General features: G+C 38.0%; 3 protein-coding genes across 4 annotated transcripts; 2 read left to right on the top strand and 1 right to left on the bottom strand.

Moving 5' to 3' along the window:
* The first annotated feature begins 9,768 nt into the window (after positions 1–9,768).
* LOC106346267 (phytochrome A) lies at positions 9,769–14,992 on the top strand. 2 transcript variants are annotated; one of them, XM_013785537.3, is made up of 7 exons: positions 9,769–10,342; positions 10,434–10,475; positions 10,583–10,656; positions 11,128–13,197; positions 13,282–14,098; positions 14,171–14,461; positions 14,533–14,992. In XM_013785537.3, exons 4-7 carry the CDS (start codon positions 11,136–11,138, stop codon positions 14,732–14,734), a joined length of 3,372 nt encoding a protein of 1,123 aa, XP_013640991.2. In that variant the 5' UTR covers positions 9,769–10,342; positions 10,434–10,475; positions 10,583–10,656; positions 11,128–11,135; the 3' UTR covers positions 14,735–14,992. The 2 variants fall into 2 exon arrangements, with proteins under 2 accessions (XP_013640991.2, XP_022576324.2); XM_022720603.2 differs by lacking the exons at positions 10,434–10,475; positions 10,583–10,656.
* A 360-nt stretch (positions 14,993–15,352) lies between these two features.
* LOC106346268 (germin-like protein subfamily 2 member 1) lies at positions 15,353–16,457 on the bottom strand. Its single transcript, XM_013785539.2, has 2 exons — positions 16,134–16,457; positions 15,353–16,057 (listed from the first exon to the last, which is right to left on the bottom strand). The coding sequence occupies exons 1-2, from the start codon at positions 16,267–16,269 to the stop codon at positions 15,513–15,515; spliced, it is 681 nt and encodes a 226-aa protein (XP_013640993.2). The 5' UTR covers positions 16,270–16,457; the 3' UTR covers positions 15,353–15,512.
* A 1,170-nt stretch (positions 16,458–17,627) lies between these two features.
* LOC125575821 (pectin acetylesterase 1-like) lies at positions 17,628–18,941 on the top strand. The gene is made up of 6 exons (XM_048734937.1): positions 17,628–17,826; positions 18,195–18,277; positions 18,366–18,495; positions 18,595–18,668; positions 18,768–18,855; positions 18,910–18,941. The coding sequence occupies exons 1-6, from the start codon at positions 17,628–17,630 to the stop codon at positions 18,939–18,941; spliced, it is 606 nt and encodes a 201-aa protein (XP_048590894.1).
* The last annotated feature ends 380 nt before the right edge of the window (positions 18,942–19,321 follow it).

Genomic DNA, 19,321 nt, shown 5'->3' with positions numbered 1-19,321 from the left:
GAGAAGAAGCGATGATGAACGATACATTGGCTTTGCAAATCTTGCAAACTGCTGTATCGGATCATATATTCTCACGGATTGCAGCAGCATCAACATCCAAAGAGGCGTGGGATGCATTGAAGGAGGAGTATGAAGGCTCTCCTCAAGTTCGTTTGATTAAACTTCAAACATTGCGAAGGGAGTATGAGAATCTGAAGATGTATGAGAATGAAGACATTAAGGTCTTCACAGATAAGATAGTTGAATTGGCAAATCAATTAACTTATCATGGTGAACAGAAGTCAGATGTTCAACTCATACAAAAGATACTCATCTCTCTCCCAGCCAAGTTCGATAGCATAGTCAGTGTGTTGGAGCAAACAAGCGATTTGACTTCAACAAAGATGACAGAGTTGATCGGGATCTTGAAGGCTCATGAAGCAAGGCTGGCTGCAAGAGAAGAAAGCACCAGTGAAGGAGCATTCGATGCTCGTGTTAAACACAAAAATTCTGGTGTTACACAAGACAACTCAAAGCGCCAGGGAGGCAAGAAGTGGTGCGGTTTCTGCAAGAGAAACAACCACAATGAGAGCGAGTGTTGGAGGAAACAGAAGAAGGAAGATCCAAAGAAGGATCACAGAAGTAACAAGGAGTGTTACAATTGTGGCAAGTTAGGCCACTTTGCAAATCAGTGCTACTCAAAGAAGAAAGAGAAGGCACATGTGAGTCTCGAAGAAGATTCAAATGAAGATCACATGTTGTTCAGTGCGAGCGAAGCAGCAACAACAGTGATGGAAGATGTCTGGTTAGTAGACAGTGGAGCAACTAATCATATGACAAAGGAGGAGAGTTACTTCTCAAAGCTTGATAGGAGTATCAAGGTTCCAATAAAGATTGGAAATGGAAGCACAGTCATGACAGCCGGTAAAGGAGACATTACCGTCATGACTAAAGGTGGCAAGAAGACCATCAGAAATGTATTCTTGGTTCCGGGTTTGGCGAAAAATTTGTTGAGTGTTCCACAAATTGTTTCAAGCGGATACCGGGTGAGTTTCCAAGAGAAGAGATGCATCATAGATGATGCAAAAGGAAGGAGGATAATGGATATCCCAATGACTCACAAAAGCTATCGAATCAGGATGAGTTCGGCTCAGGTAGAAGAGGCCTTGAGCGCTAGTGAGCAAGGAAAGATGGAGACATGGCACAAGAGACTTGGTCATGTAGGCGACAAAAGGTTGCAACAAATGCAAGACAAAGACTTGGTAAAGGGATTACCAAAGTTTAAAGTCAAGAAGGAAGCATGTGAGGCGTGTAGACTTGGAAAGCAATCACGCAAAAGCTTCCCAAAGGAATCTCAAACTAAGACAAGAGAGAAGCTTGAGATTGTACATACGGATGTATGTGGGCCGATGCAGCACCAGTCTGTTGATGGAAGCCGATACTTTTTGCTATTCTTGGATGATCATACTCACATGTGTTGGGTATACTTCATGAAGCAAAAGTCAGAGACATTCTCACTGTTCAAGAAGTTCAAAGCAATGGTGGAGAAGCAGTCGGATTGTACCATCAAGACACTGAGATCAGATGGAGGTGGTGAGTTCACTTCACGAGAATTCAACCGGTTCTGTGAAGAAGAAGGAATCAATAAGCAAGTCACCTTGCCTTATTCACCACAACAAAATGGTGCAGCGGAGCGCATGAATAGGACCTTGGTGGAGATGGCTAGATCGATGTTGGCAGAGCAAGACTTACCGCTCAAGTTATGGGCAGAAGCGGTATACACTGCCTCATATCTTCAAAACCGTCTGCCATCAAAGGCAATAGAAGAAGATGTCACTCCTATAGAGAAGTGGTGTGGACACAAGCCAGATGTGTCACACATGAGAATGTTTGGTAGCATATGCTACATACATATCCCAAATCAAAAGAGGAGGAAGCTAGACGTCAAGGCAAAGCGTGGAGTCTTTGTTGGATATAGCAACCAATCCAAAGGCTATAGAGTTCTCATTTTGGAGAATGAGAAGATTGAAGTATCAAGAGATGTCGAGTTTGAAGAAGGAAAGAAGTGGGATTGGAAAAGGCAAGAAGAAGTGAGGAAGACATTGGAGTTGTCTATGGAAGACTCTCACTCGCCTGAGGATCAAACCGAAGGTGCATCCAGTCCTGAGGAACAAACCGAAGGTGCATCCAGTCCTGAGGAACAATTTGGAGGTACTTTCAGTCCTATTTCTTTTCAAAATGATGATCATGATACTAGTAGTGGAGATGAAGAAACTTCTGAGGCACCAAGGAAGTTCAAGTCCATGGTTGATATCATGGAAAGGGCACCGAGAGTAGAGCTTGATGAAGCGGCTCAAGCTATAGAAGCTTGTCTTCATGCAAATGAAGAACCATACACTTATGATGAAGCGTGTGGTACCAAGGAATGGAGAGAAGCAATGAATGAGGAGATAGCCATGATTGAGAAGAACAAGACGTGGGAACTAGTGGACAAGCCAAAGAAGAAGAATGTGATAAGTGTGAAGTGGATCTACAAGATCAAGACCGATGCAAACGGCAATCACATCAAGCACAAGGCGCGGCTAGTTGCAAGAGGGTTCTCTCAAGAGTATGGTGTTGACTACCTTGAGACGTTTGCCCCTGTCTCAAGACATGATACAATACGAGCCATACTTGCCTATGCGGCTCAGATGAAGTGGCAATTGTATCAGATGGATGTGAAGTCAGCCTTTCTCAATGGCGACCTCAAGGAAGAAGTGTATGTCACACAACCGCCTGGGTATGTGACACACGGGAAGGAACACAAAGTGTTAAGGCTACACAAAGCTTTATATGGTTTAAAGCAAGCCCCAAGGGCATGGTATGGAAGGATAGATTCATACTTTCTTCAAAACGGTTTTGAGAGGAGTATGAATGATGCGGCCTTATACATCAAGAAGCAAGGAGGAGATGTGTTGATCGTGAGTCTATATGTGGATGATATAATCATCACAGGAAGCAACATTCAGAGCATCAACACATTCAAGGAGAACATGAAGAAAGAATTCGAGATGGTGGATCTTGGATTGTTGAACTACTTTCTTGGAATGGAAGTAATTCAAGACAATGGAGGCATATTTCTTTCACAAGAAAAGTATGCAAACAAACTTGTAGACAAGTTTGGGATGCGAGACAGCAAGAGTGTAAGCAACCCACTTACACCACAAGGAAAAGGAGTTGAGGATGACAAGGAGTATGGAGATCCGACTAAGTATAGAAGCATCATTGGAGGGCTTTTGTACTTGTGTGCATCAAGACCTGATGTGATGTATGCAAGCGCCTATCTCTCAAGATACATGTCATCACCTCGCATGAAGCACTACCAAGAAGCCAAGAGGGTGTTAAGATATGTCAAAGGAACATCAAACTTTGGAGTGTACTTCACAAGCGTGAAAGAACCAAGACTTCTAGGCTACACAGACAGCGATTGGGGTGGTTCTAAGGAAGACAAGAAAAGCACTTCAGGTTATGTGTTTACTCTTGGATCAGCCATGTTTTGTTGGCAGTCAAGCAAGCAACAAACAGTGGCGCAATCAACGGCTGAGGCAGAGTACATAGCCGTGTGTGCAGCAGCAAATCAAGCAGTGTGGTTACAAAGACTATTTGAAGACTTTGGTCAGAAGTTTGAAGGAGGCATTCCGATCTTATGTGACAACAAATCAGCAATAGCAATTGGGAAGAATCCGGTGCAACACAGAAGGACGAAGCACATAGAGATCAAGTACCATTTCGTGAGGGAAGCTGAGCAAAAGGGAATCATTGAACTGAAGTATTGCAAAGGGGATGATCAACTCGCAGACATTCTCACAAAGGCATTGGGCGGTTCAAGATTTGAAGATCTAAGGAAGCAGCTTGGAGTCAAGTCGAGATATGATTAAGGAGGAGTGTTAAACTATAATCTAATCTCTCCTTAATACATTTACATAAGTTAGTTATTTATGTTATTACACAAAGAGTTGTAACTCTTCAAGTTGTGTCCTTTAGTATAAAGAGTTGTGTCTCTTATACTTGTATTGATTCGATCTCTATATAAAGATCAATCATCTGTTGTAAACATATAACCGAATCTCAATAATACAAAAGTATTTTCAGAAAAGTTTATAAGCCTGAAACGTCTATCTTATTCTTTCTCTCGAACTCGTGTGTAACACATTGTGATCGTTGTGTAACACAAGCGGTTGGTAAAAGATTAACAGTGAAGCGTTACCCGTTGGACGGGAAAGCTCCGAATTTCTAACGTGCGCTTGTTGCTTCTCGCGAGTGGTAAATTCCTGTCTCAATCTTTGAATTTCATGCTGCTTTATTGATGTTCTGGTTGGAGACTTTGGTAAATCTTATTATGAGTTTAGGGTTTCATCAAATTCGTGTATAGCGGTTACTGTAATGGGTGGAAGTCATTATTATAGCGGCTTGTACCTGGCGTGTCTTCGAAAACGAAAAGGAGCGTGCCTGGCGTTTCTGCTACTGGGCAAGTAATACCAAGTTTCCATTGGTTACAACTGGAGAAAGGGAGCATATCTGCAACGATGATTTTTTGACAAGAAAATGGGAGCCTGATTGGCGTGCCTGCAACTTGACAAGTGGTGCCGACTTTCCATTCCCCAGCCACAACATAAATACTGGGTAATCTATCTTCTTCTTTATTGCTTGCATATATATATATATATATGAATTTTGATCATTTATTATCTTGTGCTGAACTTATGCTATGTTAGTCTTTTCTTGTTATTCATGTTTCCCTTAATGCGTTAGTATTTTTTTTGTTGCATCCGGAATCACTCAGATTGAGTTTCTGATTCTTTTTTACACAGCACTTTAGAGGATCAGCATTTGTCAGCAGAAGATGGTTTAGGCACTTGGGAACCGCCAGAGGATCAGCATTCAAATGTAACAATCATCTGCCAGTACTGCCGAGCGGTAATTGTTATTTATCTCTCTCTTTTTTTCTTTTCCTTTTTGTGTGTGTGTGTTTCAATGGCTCATGAAGAAATCCAGATCCGTCTTAGTTTTCTAGTGATATTGGTTTATATGCAGACCGCAGCTGCCCTTGAGAAGGAATCTGATACCACACAGATGAGTCTCAGACTTTCAATGCTCAAACATTATCAGTGTCCATTCTTGCATGTGAATCAGAACACCAGCTCTCATCCTTATGTGTAAGCTATTCTGATCTGTATTGCTTTTAGTTGCTTTTTTTTTTCAAATGCCATTGTGTTCTGCTATTGTTCAGCTCATACACCACTGGCCGATATGAATTGTGATCTTGATTTTTTTGGGTTGATCTCATGCTATGTTTCCCTCTCACGCTGTCTTTGTCTTTTCTAGTTTTTGATTCTCATCTTCTTTGTTTTACACATTCACAGCACTCAAGATTCAGCCCAAGTCAGTGAGAACAACGAACCCTCTTCTTCTTCCTACCATCAGTGATTTAATGGTATTTATTATATTATTATTTAAGAAGTGATTTTGCTGATAAGTCATATTCTAAATGATTTTAGCTAATTTGATTATTTGTTATGTTATAAATAATTTTTATTAATGATTTTGCTTATTTGTTACTTTTAATGAATAGTGATATATAATTAACAACAAATTTTATATTTGATATTAACAACATAATAATATTGTATCAACTAACCACGTTAAAAAAGTCTAGCCGTTCATGAATGTTGCCAGGTTATATAACCAATTAATATCTTTGCTCACACGAGTTTAAAACTTCTCCATCGTCTAAATTTTTTTTATTTCTTGGTTATATGTAGGTTTTTTATTTTCCAACTTGCTTTTTCCTTCTTTGTTTATTAATATTTTGTGCAGATCCAAAAGTTCAGAATCAAATGATTAGGAAAGAACACAATTTAGAATGATTATTTATGTTTCATAAGCCATAGCACCAAAACAAGTCTTTATTTCTGTTCGTTTGGTACTTGAAGGACTCCTAAATCTACTGTGGTTGTTTGTAGTATTTGATATGAACCTTAATTTGTGATTTTATCATTTTCTATCTATTGCAGCCATAGTCGTATATGTCACTTTAATCTTGATCCTGGAGCATTGACAGAAAGCTTCCTTTGAGTAAAATAGCTTCTGTCTTGGCAAACGACACATGAGAATTTCATGTTTCATTGCACAGTCTTCCCTCACCAGCTACCTTGTTAAGCTAACAGTGGACGCCATTGACTCCTCTGGAACAAAAGTTGTTCAATCAGTAGCTGAAGAAACTGAAACTCCTATGAGTTGTTATGATGTACCAGAAACACTATTGATGAATGATCCCTCACTGCTGTGTTGAATGTGACACAAGCAGTGGTTCATCTTCATCAAGTGTTCATGATGCATTCATTCCAGAAGAAAACACTTTCTGAGTTTGGTGGCAGGCTGGCAGCAATATATGTTTCTTTTGCGGTTGGAAGCCATGACACAGTAATGGTGTTCTTTATACCAATGCAGTTCAAACTAGAAAAAGATATTGTGGTTGGAAGAAGAGAAATGAGTTTTTTTCAATCCTACAAAGAATCGTTAAGATTCAGATTTGAATAATAATTTCCTTAAAGCAAACTGAAGGTGTTAAAATTAGTTTTATTTTTCTTCTGTTTCATGGCTGCATTTTACTGATTATCTTTTTAGATTCATGTAAGATGACATCAAGTCTGCAAACAATACTAACCTACTTTTTGGCATGGTGCTGACAAAAAAAAATAAAGTCCATTATTTGGTTGGTAATATTACTCAAGAAAATTACCTTGTGGCGAAGGCGTAAAAGTAGTGACCTACTCGCTTTCAAAGGTACAATCACCAAAACATCGAAACATTACTTATCCTTGATAGAAACATATAGTTGAAACTTGTGAGTTTCACTTTGTGAATAACATGCTTCTTTTAGCTCAACTATGAACAATAACAACAACAATACATAAGAAACTGCGAATTACAACGAGGAAGATCATCTAATCAAAACTGATACTCTTTTGGATGAAGACACTTTCATGTCTCTTGCATTTGAATGATGACCCATTGCATTGGTGAAAATCGTACATGGAAAAGTTCAATGGTACAATCGTCACATCAGAATGCAATTAACATTGATGTTATGATGAGGATGAGGTGTTGAGTTTGATGAGGATGCGAAGATTTGATTGGAAGAAGACTTATGAATTTGAGGAGGTACGATCTCTACAGAGATGTGTGATCGCTTCACTGAGTTGGATTTGGAAGATACAATTGGGTCTCTTATTAAATTCATAACCTCCATGGTTATGAGTTTGTCAAAAAAGAAAGTAGGAGATTTTCGATCGGATTCAATTGGTTACTATTAGATTAATTTGTGGACAAAATCTACAGATTTGGAGGGGGGAAATAGAAGTAACGGAGGATTCTATGTTTGACCTTGGAACGTCCAGGATGATCATCATCTCCACTAAAGGGGCCTTTACTCCCTATGTGTCCTTTGTAACACTGAGGCCTCTGGAAAACGTCGGATTGTGTAATAAAACACAAGCTCATGGTCTATACTCATGGAAGTTCCTTCGGGTTAAGAAATTTTTTACTTGTCTCAGTCTATTTTTTATAATTCTATTATATTATTTTATAATCAATTATCTAATGTAACATATAACATATAAATTTATACTATTAAAATAAAATTCATTTTTAATTATATATAAAATTCAGTAAATATATTGTTTAAAATTCATTTTTAATATAACATAGAAATTTAATATTATTAACATTCGTCTTTAATTATATACAAGATTCATTAAGGATAATTTTAAATTAATATATTAATGACTCAACTAATAACAAATAATAAATCAATGATTTAACTAAAACCTAATAAAAACATTACAAGTAAGCAAAATTACCTAAAATCATGGAGAACATGACAAATAAGAAAAATCACTTCATAAATAATAGTATAGATAGATAAACATGAATTAACTTAGCAAAAAAACATTAAAACACACAAAATCCAAATAACAACAAAATAAATAAAAATTAAATAAAAAATAAAGTTTGATGATAATTTTGAAGAATTGTCTTTTAAAAAAACGAATTGAGATAATGACAATATTTCATTGGTTTACTTAATCAATATATACATTCACTTATCTTAATATTTCATAAGTTTAGTTTTAATAAAAAAAACAATAGATAGTGATACTTTTATTATTAAAGTTAATTTATGGTTACTTATATAATGATAAATCTAATTATTCATTAAAATATATTTACTTTTATCTGTTTTAGAAACTAAACCATTAAAGACATGTTCTTTTTTTTTGTCAACTTTAAAGACATGTTCATAACATGATTATTCATTAATATATATATATATATATATATATATATATATATATATTTTTGATGACAAAAAAAAAAAAAACATGATTACATATGCAATTCTCTAATTTAATATCAAACCATATTTTTCTTACATACACGAAGATTCTGGTTCCGCACCCTGTGCAGATAATCATAAAGTTAAAAATTTAAGATATAAAACAATTTATAATTAAATATTAGTCAAACAAAAAATATTAACTATATTTTACTTTTAATTTTTTCATGAGTTTCATAGAATTATAACTTTATTTATATTAAAAAAGTTTGAAAAGACTATTATGTAAAGAAAAATGTGATTTTGTTTTAATGAAAACTGTATTTTCCAAAATAATTTATTTTTGTTATAATTATCAAATTTTGAAAGTTAAAATATCATTTGAAAATAACAAATTATGATTTTTTTAATAAACAAATACTATTTTATAGGAAAATATTATCTCTATTTTATAATAAAAATATACAGATTGACTATAACTTATTTTTCTCTATTAACATTTAGAAATGAAAATGATAATAGATAGGAAGTGTTCTTATCTTATACATTACATATTAATGTTTTGTTTGTCAACATGGTTAGTCTGTTTAAGTGTTTCTTCAATTATTATGTGAGGTATTTTAAAATATAATTATACATATATCAATATAGTTTATTTACTTTGATTAATCTAATAATTAAAGTTGGGTTTGGTCTAACATTCTTGGGCTTTTTTATTTATTTTGAGATTTTGTAAAAAAAATTGTTTAATTACATCTTTTTATATTAAATATTATATATTTGTAGATAATTGTTTATAAATTTATATAATAAAAACTAGTTAAAGATAACGACATATTTTAAAATATGAAATATTAGTGTTGTTATCCAAAAAGTTAAAAATTAAAAAATTGAAAAATTCATAAAATAGTATTTATTTAATATTTTATTTCAACTTTTTATCTTTAAATTTATAGTACATTTATTAATAAGTATCTACAAAGGAATTATGCCTGTATATGTGTATGTTTTACGAAGATTCTGGTTCTATCTTATTTTATAGCTATATTATTTAAATTAATAAATTATGGACTTAACTAAAAACTATTAATAAATTAATAACTCAGTTTAAATATAATTAAAACATGATAAATAAAAAAAATTATCTAAAATCATGAAAATTATGACAACGATAACTAAGCTAAATAATTTCATAAATAATAATATAGATTTCCCGTAATAGGCATCTAAAACGTGAAAGGTCGATAAAAAGGAATACAAATCTGGAAAGTCCCTTACTTTTAAATTTAATCGACCCAGCGAGGCAATAAACAAACCACAAAAAGCCGATAAAACGTGAAGCCCATAAGGACTTCCCTTGTCGTCTTCCTCAAACTCCACTTTCCACTTCCGGTTATTGCCTTCATTAAACACTGCCCCATCTCATCTCTCTCTCGCTTGTTTTTTTAATAATATCTTTTACTTTTCTTTTTTTAATCTTATCCTCTAGACGATTCTCTTTGATCAGATCATCTTCAATTTGTTCTCCCACTTGCACAGTGATAGTCACACACCCGTCAAAAATAAATATCAGTTTTGATGAAGTAAAAAATAGTTTTCTTTTTAAATCTCTTTTTTTTATTTGGGCTTAGGCCACCACCGTTGTGTGTTTGGAGAGAAAAAAAATATGTTACCGGAGAAGCCGACCTTGTTCTTGGCATGTGTGTGAAGTTTTGTCATTTATCCGAAATTAGCTTAACTTGTCCCGAATATAATATAAACAAATTGGGAGCCCATACTCCGATACATGGGCATACGTAAGGTTAGGTGGACCCATTCATCGTCGTCGTCTGTGCTAGGGAGCACAAATAATAGAGAGAAGAGAGAAGAAGCTGAGGCGGTGATCGAGGTCTTAAAGAAGATTTAGAGAAAGAAAGAATTAAAAAGCCTCTGAAGAGTGTGACTCGACAAGATCTGATCATAGTTTCTTTCAAACTCCTTTTAAAGGTAGCTACTTTCCTTTTCCCCAAGTTCCCTCCTTTTCTGTTGATTTTTTCATATAAATATTGAAGCTTTGCTTTGTTTGTTCTCTCCTCAGTGTGCTCAGCCAGCAACTGGAACTCACACTCCTCTAACTAAAGTAATTAGTTAAAAGCTATTCTCTGTTAGCATCCTGTTTTGTATGGTTATAAACTTTTGTAGGTCTCGTTTGATCTTCTGGCTTGATGTGTGTTTGTTTTGTCTCAGTTTTTGTTGGCTGTGACCATTTATAAGAAGAAGCACCCCATCAATCGTTTCCTATTAGCACTCTTTTCCGAAAGGTATAGCTATGAAGTCTTTAGGAGTTACCTCTTTAGTCTTTACTTATATTATGTATAGAAGAAGTATTTGAAATGTTGGAAGGCAGATTGGCTCTGATCCTGGTTAGTTTTAGTTGGATTCTCCATGTTGAGTATCAACTACCATTTGTGATACATGTTTATTGTCCAGATCTTGTTGGTTTTTGGATTGTAAGATGACTTAGGAAGGTAGTGTTCATGGAATCTGACTCCTTACCTATCTTTTTATACATCATAATCAATGCGGTTCAGTTGCTTGTTGCTTTGTAAATGATGAATCATTGAATAGTGGAACACGGCCGTATGATTCATGCATCTGTTTCTAGTTTTGGCCCATGCCTCTTGTTAATGTGAAAGGAACTTAAGCTATAGCGGTGTGACTTAGTGTTTCAGTTCTCGGTTAATTCTTGAATGTTTTGCATTTAATTCTTCTTGTTATGTCTTTGGCATCAGGTGAAAACATGTCAGGTTCTAGGCCGAGCCACTCCTCCGAGGGCTCAAGGCGGTCAAGACACAGCGCTAGGATCATTGCGCAGACCACTGTTGACGCAAAGCTCCACGCTGACTTCGAGGAATCAGGCAGCTCCTTTGATTACTCAACCTCGGTCCGCGTCACCGGACCCGTTGTGGAGAACCAGCCACCAAGGTCTGACAAAGTGACCACGACTTATCTCCATCACATACAGAAAGGAAAACTGATTCAGCCCTTCGGTTGTTTGCTCGCCTTGGATGAAAAGACCTTCAAAGTCATTGCCTACAGCGAGAACGCCGCCGAGCTGTTGACAATGGCCAGTCATGCAGTCCCTAGTGTTGGTGAACAGGGTGCTCTAGGCATAGGGACGGATATAAGGAGCCTCTTCACTGCTCCTAGCGCCTCTGCGTTGCAGAAAGCGCTTGGATTCGGAGACGTCTCGCTCTTGAATCCCATTCTCGTGCATTGCAAGACTTCCGCAAAGCCCTTTTACGCGATTGTGCACAGGGTTACAGGGAGCATCATCGTCGACTTCGAACCGGTGAAGCCTTACGAAGTCCCCATGACGGCTGCTGGTGCTTTGCAATCGTACAAGCTCGCTGCAAAGGCCATCACTAGGCTGCAGTCTTTGCCCAGCGGGAGCATGGAGAGGCTCTGCGATACCATGGTTCAGGAGGTTTTCGAACTCACTGGGTATGACAGAGTGATGGCTTATAAGTTTCACGACGATGATCACGGAGAGGTTGTCTCCGAGGTTACAAAGCCTGGTCTAGAGCCTTATCTTGGCCTCCATTATCCAGCCACCGATATCCCTCAGGCGGCTCGTTTTCTCTTTATGAAGAACAAGGTTCGGATGATAGTTGATTGCAACGCAAAACATGTGAGGGTGCTTCAGGACGAAAAGCTTTCCTCTGATCTCACCTTGTGCGGCTCCACGCTCAGAGCGCCGCACAGCTGCCATCTGCAGTACATGGCCAACATGGATTCTATTGCATCTCTTGTTATGGCTGTTGTGGTAAACGAGGAGGACGGAGAAGGTGACACCGCCGCACCTGATTCCACCGCGCCTCAGAAGAGGAAGAGGCTGTGGGGATTGGTGGTTTGTCACAACACCACTCCGAGGTTTGTTCCGTTTCCTCTCAGGTACGCCTGCGAGTTTCTAGCGCAAGTGTTTGCGATACACGTCAACAAGGAGGTGGAGCTGGAGAATCAGATTGTTGAGAAGAACATCTTGCGCACGCAGACGCTACTGTGCGATATGCTGATGCGTGACGCTCCCCTGGGGATTGTCTCACAGAGCCCCAACATAATGGACCTTGTGAAATGCGATGGAGCAGCTCTATTGTACAAAGACAAGGTATGGAAGCTGGGGATAACTCCGAGCGAGTTCCATCTCCAGGAGATAGCTTCGTGGCTGTGCGAGTACCACACTGATTCAACTGGTCTGAGCACTGATAGCTTGCACGACGCTGGGTTTCCAAGAGCTCTAGCTCTTGGAGACTCGGTCTGCGGAATGGCGGCTGTGAGGATATCTTCGAAAGACATGATCTTCTGGTTCCGTTCTCACACCGCTGGTGAAGTGAGATGGGGAGGTGCAAAGCATGATCCAGACGATAGGGATGACGCGAGGAGAATGCACCCGAGGTCTTCCTTCAAGGCCTTCCTCGAAGTGGTGAAAACGAGGAGTTTGCCTTGGAAGGACTACGAGATGGATGCCATACACTCGTTGCAGCTTATTCTGAGGAACGCTTTCAAGGATGGTGAAACTACTGATGTGAATACGAAGATCATTCACTCGAAGCTGAATGATTTGAAAATTGATGGTATACAAGAGCTAGAAGCTGTCACTAGCGAGATGGTTCGTTTGATCGAGACTGCTACTGTGCCTATATTGGCGGTTGATTCTGATGGGTTGGTTAATGGTTGGAACACGAAGATTGCTGAGCTGACTGGTCTTCCGGTTGATGAAGCAATAGGGAAGCATCTCCTCACACTTGTTGAAGATTCTTCTGTGGAAATCGTTAAGAGGATGTTGGAGAATGCATTAGAAGGTAACTAACTCTCTTCCTAACTTACACTCAGTTTTACTGAGAATATTTCAGTTAGATGACACCGTTGGTTGATTGTTTATGCAGGAACTGAGGAGCAGAATGTCCAATTTGAGATCAAGACGCATCTGTCAAGAGCTGACGCTGGACCAATAAGTCTAGTGGTAAACGCATGCGCAAGTAGAGACCTCCACGAAAACGTGGTTGGTGTGTGCTTTGTAGCTCATGATCTTACAGGACAGAAGACTGTGATGGACAAGTTCACTCGCATCGAAGGTGACTACAAGGCCATCATCCAGAATCCAAACCCTCTGATCCCTCCCATATTCGGCACCGACGAGTTCGGGTGGTGCACGGAGTGGAATCCAGCGATGTCAAAGCTAACAGGTCTGAAGCGAGAGGAAGTGATGGACAAGATGCTGTTAGGAGAAGTCTTCGGGACTCAGAAGTCATGTTGTCGTCTGAAGAATCAAGAAGCGTTTGTGAACCTTGGGATTGTGCTGAACAATGCTGTGACTAGCCAGGAGGCGGAGAAAGTGCCGTTTGCTTTTTTCACGAGAGGTGGGAAGTATGTGGAGTGTCTGTTGTGTGTGAGTAAGAAGCTAGACAGGGAAGGTGTGGTGACAGGAGTCTTCTGTTTCCTGCAGCTTGCTAGCCATGAGCTGCAGCAAGCTCTTCATGTTCAGCGTCTAGCTGAGCGGACCGCGTTGAAGAGGTTAAAGGCCTTAGCTTACATTAAAAGACAGATCAGGAATCCGCTGTCCGGTATCATGTTCACAAGGAAAATGATGGAAGTGTCTGAGTTAGGACCAGAGCAGAGAAGGATTCTGCAAACTAGCGCTTTGTGTCAGAAGCAGCTCAGCAAGATCCTGGATGATTCTGATCTCGAAAGCATCATTGAAGGGTATGTATGCAAACAATGAAATGTCTTTGGTTGGTTCTCTCTTTTATTTGTTTTTTTTGCCTTATGTTGCAGGTGTTTGGATCTTGAGATGAAAGAGTTCAGCTTAAACGAAGTGTTGACTGCTTCCACAAGTCAAGTGATGATGAAGAGTAACGGAAAGAGCGTTAGGATAACAAATGATACAGGAGAAGAAGTGATGTCTGATACTTTGTATGGAGACAGTATCAGGCTTCAGCAAGTCTTGGCGGATTTCATGCTGATGTCTGTTAACTTTACACCATCCGGAGGAGAGCTGACTGTTACAGCTTCACTGAGGAAAGATCAGCTTGGAAGATCTGTGCATCTTGCTTATTTGGAGATCAGGTATACTTTTATTAATCAGGCGACATGTTAATGGAAAATTGCATTGATGGTTGTGTTGTTTATGAAAACAGAATAACGCATACAGGAGCTGGGTTACCAGAGTTTTTGCTAAACCAAATGTTTGGAACTGAGGAAGATATGTCGGAGGAAGGACTAAGCTTGATGGTTAGCCGGAAACTTGTGAAGCTGATGAATGGAGATGTTCAGTACTTGAGACAAGCTGGGAAATCGAGTTTTATCATCACTGCAGAACTCGCTGCAGCAAACAAGTAGTCAGTTCCCAAAAGAAAAAGGGGGTTATGGCTTTTGATATTAAGTCTACACTGGTTTCTTCTCTTTGTTTGCAACTTTTCCTTATTGCTTTTGTTTTCCATTTTCAAGTTCTCAATAACGGTGAAATATCCAATCCATTTTACATCTTCTGTTTATCTCTGTTGTTCTGAAGCTGTAAACATGGATGCGTATCTAATTCCTTCTCTGAGTGTTTTTGGTTTCATGATGTATTATGAGAAATAAAGCTAATTTACAGTCTGTTATGATCATAGTAAGAACATAAACTCCTCGCATGAATATTCTCTCTTTAGTCTTGATCCTCTGAGTATAGCTTAATGTTAGAATGGATCAGCTTAACAGGCTGTGGAGCCTATGCAACAGGGCAGAGTTTAGAGGTAATGTATGATCCTTTCCTTGAGTATTGGCTTTAGCTTAACTCCATGAAGAAACAGACAAATTTTCTAACTTCTACAATGGATTTAGTTAGCTGGGGACAATAGAATCTGATCTAATCAATTAATTAATCATTTTTATTAGAGTCCCATACGTAAGTTTGATTATTTTATGCATAAAGGGTCAGATAAGTAGGCTTACCTGCTTTTTTGTAAGTTTTCAAAATAAGATCAAAACATCAGTGGAACTCATAAAAAAAGACAAAGAAGATAATACATGAGACAACGAAAGCTCAAATGCACACTCAAATATCAGTTAATTGGTTTTATTACACAAAGATATTCTTTTTTTAGAAAAACAAAACCTGTAATTAAGAAGATCATCATCACTTCTTGGGTTGGAACTTGGTTTTGATGTGTTTAACAGTCCCCGGAGACGTCTGAAACGCTTGAGCCAAGACACTATCAGGAACAGGAGGCGTAGAACCGAACAAAGTAGCACCAAGAGACTGAGTCCCAGGAAGCTGGCTATTAAAAGCAGCTACAACAGAAGCAGGGACACGACCATTGTTCTTCTGGAAATGAACAAGTCCTTTGGGGAAAGCAAAGACGTCACCTTTCTTGAGAGACTGAGCGATGAGCTTGTTGGCCGTCGTGAGGAACCCGACGTCGAGTGTTCCTTCGAGGACGTAGACGACTTCGGTGGCGCGCGGGTGAGTGTGAGGCGGGTTTAAGCCGCCTGGAGCGTAGTCGATGCGAGCGAGGGAGACGCCGAGCGTGTTGAGACCAGGGATGGTCATCACGTTCGCGCCTGTGACCAAGGCACCGAACGTGTTGTTGGTGAGGCCTGGATTCGCTATTCCTTGCGAGAAGAAATCGAGGGATGTGACGTTGGCTGCGTCTTTGCAAGGGAAGCCGTTGACTTTGATTCCTGAAAAATTCGATAAAGGTTAAAGCTTTTTTTAAGGAAGATGAGATGAGAAGTGTTAAATCTAAGTTTTTATTACCGGAGGAGAGATCAGCGACACAGAGGTCTTGGAGCATGTCGGGATCTGCGGAGACTGTAATGAAGAAGAGGAAGGCGGCGAGGGAGATGGAGATGGAGATGGAGATGGAGAGTAATTGAGTTGAAGAAGAAGCCATGTTGATTGTTGTTTGATGGTGTGACTGTAAACAGTTGAGAATGATAGTTTATAAAGGGGGAGAGAGATTGAAGAAGGAGATGACTTTTTCTTCGTGGGAGAGAAAAAGCAAGGAACATGCTGCTTTTTAATTCTGTTTCTCTCTCTCTCTCCTCTGTCTGAATGAAAAATATCAAAGGTCAACGAATAGAATACTAAACCGGATGGATCAGGACTGTGCTATTGGAGAAAGATGGCCTATACTTGTTTTAGCATTACATGGTAATATATATTTTAATAATGATTCTGTAAAATACTTAAAATAAATGGAATCATTATTACCTAATGTATTTATCACGTAATGTTTGTCTTACTCTTTTCTGTATTTGATTTGCATAGATATCATCCGATTTTGATGGGTTTTGCATTTTTGGTCCGAATACTTTCATTTTGTCTTTAGTGGGTTGGGTATATCTTCAAAATTTGAGTTTGGGCTTTAGCGTTGTTTATTAAGCCTCATCTAAGACGGACGCTTTGTGGATTTGGAGAGTGGTAAGCAGATCGTTCGAATTAATTTAGTCTAAACGAGATACCGTTATCGACAATTTGGATCAAAGGCTTGAATTTTCAGTGCAATGTACAGAGATGATGTTAAGGAGCAGTTTTTTTTTCTTGATCACGATTTAACACGTACGTTTAATAAGGACAGATAAAATGAAAGTTTGATATACAAACCTGATTTTTAGATCACTTGCTTTAAAAGTGTTTTAGCCTAATTAGACAGCCTAGTGATGAAAACGAGGTGACAACTACCTGAGAATCATAGACGATTGGCTACCTCGAAGAAGTAAAGAACTCATCTAAGCTAAAGCAGAAAATTGTTAGACTTTGAGTGATTACTCTGGTTTACTGCTTATTGGATTGTCACGTTCTTTTTTTTCTAATTATGTTAATATCATTTGGAAAATAAAAAGTTCCAGTATTACAATAGACTATTCTCCTACCAATTTGTTACCTTGGCCAAAAAAACAAAACAAAAACAAGGGAACAAAAATACGACCAACAACTTGACTTCAACTTCAGGAGCTTAATCATGAACCCTTAGGAAGAAACAAAAGGAATCCTTATTAAGGAAACGAAATATTTTCTTTTTGTCAAGTTAAGGAAACAAAATATTGTAACGAATCTCTCTTATAACTGGTAGTATTTCTTTTTTTTTTTGAAAAATATGGTAGTATAATTCTCTCTGGCTCTCTGGTCTTCGTTTATCATTATGTTTCCATGATGCATGTAAACATGACCAGGACCAGTGGTTCTGCTTTCTTAGCTGTTTATATAACTACCCACTTTACATACGTCTCGGTAATCATTAAGAGGAGAATGGATGCGTTTTCGTTGTGTTGGAGTCTCGCAGGACTTGCTCTCGTAGGCATTTTTACAAATGGGGTAACGGGTTTTGATGAAATGGACTTGTTCAACGGATTCAACGACACAAGTGTTTATGAGAAACAAGAAAATGGTGCAAATGTTCTGATGGTAGGACTCACTCTTGTTCAAGCCGCTTCTGCCAAAGGAGCCGGTAACAATCTTCTTTCCTTTCATTTCTCATAGAAGCTTTGAATGTTTCAAACGCTAAGCTGTTCGTTTGTGTTTCTATATGAAAAAAGAAAATCCATATTTTTATTTTAAAAACTAGAAATTACAGTTTTTGAGAACAAAATTTTGCAAATCTAAAAGGGTTGCTGTTTAATTTTACTTCTTTGTTTGTGATACAAACTCATTTTACTTTAAAAGATTGTAGTTTTCTTTAGAAGAAACACGCTCTAGTTATTAGTATGAGGTAAACGCTTCTCCATACACAAAACAATGGAGACCATAGTTTATATCATCATTACCTAAAGCTTTTTATTCATCTTTTCTTGATATTTAAGGTTGCCTCTGTGGCAGTGTGTCAAGATGGGTCAGTGCCTGGATATCATTTGTATCCTGGGTACGGTTCAGGAGCAAACAACTGGTTCATTCACTTGCAGGTTCGTACAATAGATAATCTTCATGCATAAATATAACGAACGTATCATAATCAATCGCCTAAATCAACAAGGCCAATTTTGTTGAAAGGGTGGTGCGTGGTGTGACAGCGTGAAATTTTGTCAGTACCGTAAAAGAAGTAGTTACGGATCGTCCACATTAATGGAGAAAGTGTTAGCATTTACGGGAATACTAAGCAATAAAGCCTCTGAAAATCCAGGTCTTTCTCAAGAGCCCTTATTGATGAAACAAAAGATTTGATGTTTGTGGAACTGTTCTTGAATGTATTCTCTTCTTTTGTGGAAAATCAATGTTATAGACTTTTATCACTGGGATAAAGTTAAAGTACGCTATTGTGATGGTGCATTCTTTAATGGTGACAGCGAAAACAAGGTTAGTTAAAACAACATAAAGATCTCCTAATTTGCTAATTGATTCGCTATATATATCATTAGTAATTAACTTGAGGTTTCTATGGTTGATTACAATTAGGCCGCACAACTTCAGTTTAGAGGAAAGCGTATATTTTTAGCTGTCATGGAAGATTTTGATGGCAAAGGGAATGCGTCAAGCAAAGCAGGTAAATACATATATTTCAAATTTTAGTTCATTTGTATCTTTGTGACAAAAAAAGGTTCATTTGTATCTTTCTTTATCCCCAAGTAATTAGTGTAAATAATATTACATTAAGGGCTCACCGGCCGGTTGTTCTGCTGGGGGTCTATAAAAATTAAAACTCTTACCAATCAATCAATCAATCATCTGATCAATAGTCATAAAACCTTCGAAGTCTTCTCACCGTTTCTTTTTTTTGTTAGTATGATATTTTAAAACCTCGGAAGCTTCCCTCTCGAAGAATAAAGAATGCTAATTTGTCCACTTATCAGCATATCAACACGGTTTCCGTATATCGGAACGTTTGTATTAAGATAATTGATATAAAAAGTTATTTCGACGTCAAACTATATAGGTAAATAAATTATAGGAGAGAAGAAAAGAGAGCAAAAAGATTCCACGACATTCTCCATTGTCTTCTCACAATAGAT

Source organism: Brassica napus, chromosome A6 (genome assembly GCF_020379485.1).
Source record: "Brassica napus cultivar Da-Ae chromosome A6, Da-Ae, whole genome shotgun sequence".
In the NCBI taxonomy this organism is placed as follows: domain Eukaryota; kingdom Viridiplantae; phylum Streptophyta; class Magnoliopsida; order Brassicales; family Brassicaceae; genus Brassica; species Brassica napus.
Note: the sequence above shows the minus strand (reverse complement) of the source record. Positions and strands in the feature narration are given on the sequence as shown.

What these genes read in the sequence shown, in the direction of transcription:
- LOC106346267 (XM_022720603.2), top strand. Translation starts at nt 11,136, where the DNA reads ATGTCAGGTTCTAGGCCGAGCCACTCCTCCGAGGGCTCAAGGCGGTCA. An exon ending in GTTGGAGAATGCATTAGAAG is followed by an intron (nt 13,198 to 13,281) that starts GTAACTAACTCT and finishes TTGTTTATGCAG; the next exon opens with GAACTGAGGAGCAGAATGTC. An exon ending in CTCGAAAGCATCATTGAAGG is followed by an intron (nt 14,099 to 14,170) that starts GTATGTATGCAA and finishes CTTATGTTGCAG; the next exon opens with GTGTTTGGATCTTGAGATGA.
- LOC106346268 (XM_013785539.2), bottom strand. Translation starts at nt 16,269, where the DNA reads ATGGCTTCTTCTTCAACTCAATTACTCTCCATCTCCATCTCCATCTCC. An exon ending in TGTCGCTGATCTCTCCTCCG is followed by an intron (nt 16,058 to 16,133) that starts GTAATAAAAACT and finishes CGAATTTTTCAG; the next exon opens with GAATCAAAGTCAACGGCTTC.
- LOC125575821 (XM_048734937.1), top strand. Translation starts at nt 17,628, where the DNA reads ATGGATGCGTTTTCGTTGTGTTGGAGTCTCGCAGGACTTGCTCTCGTA. An exon ending in ACTGGTTCATTCACTTGCAG is followed by an intron (nt 18,278 to 18,365) that starts GTTCGTACAATA and finishes TTTTGTTGAAAG; the next exon opens with GGTGGTGCGTGGTGTGACAG. An exon ending in TAAAGCCTCTGAAAATCCAG is followed by an intron (nt 18,496 to 18,594) that starts GTCTTTCTCAAG and finishes TCAATGTTATAG; the next exon opens with ACTTTTATCACTGGGATAAA.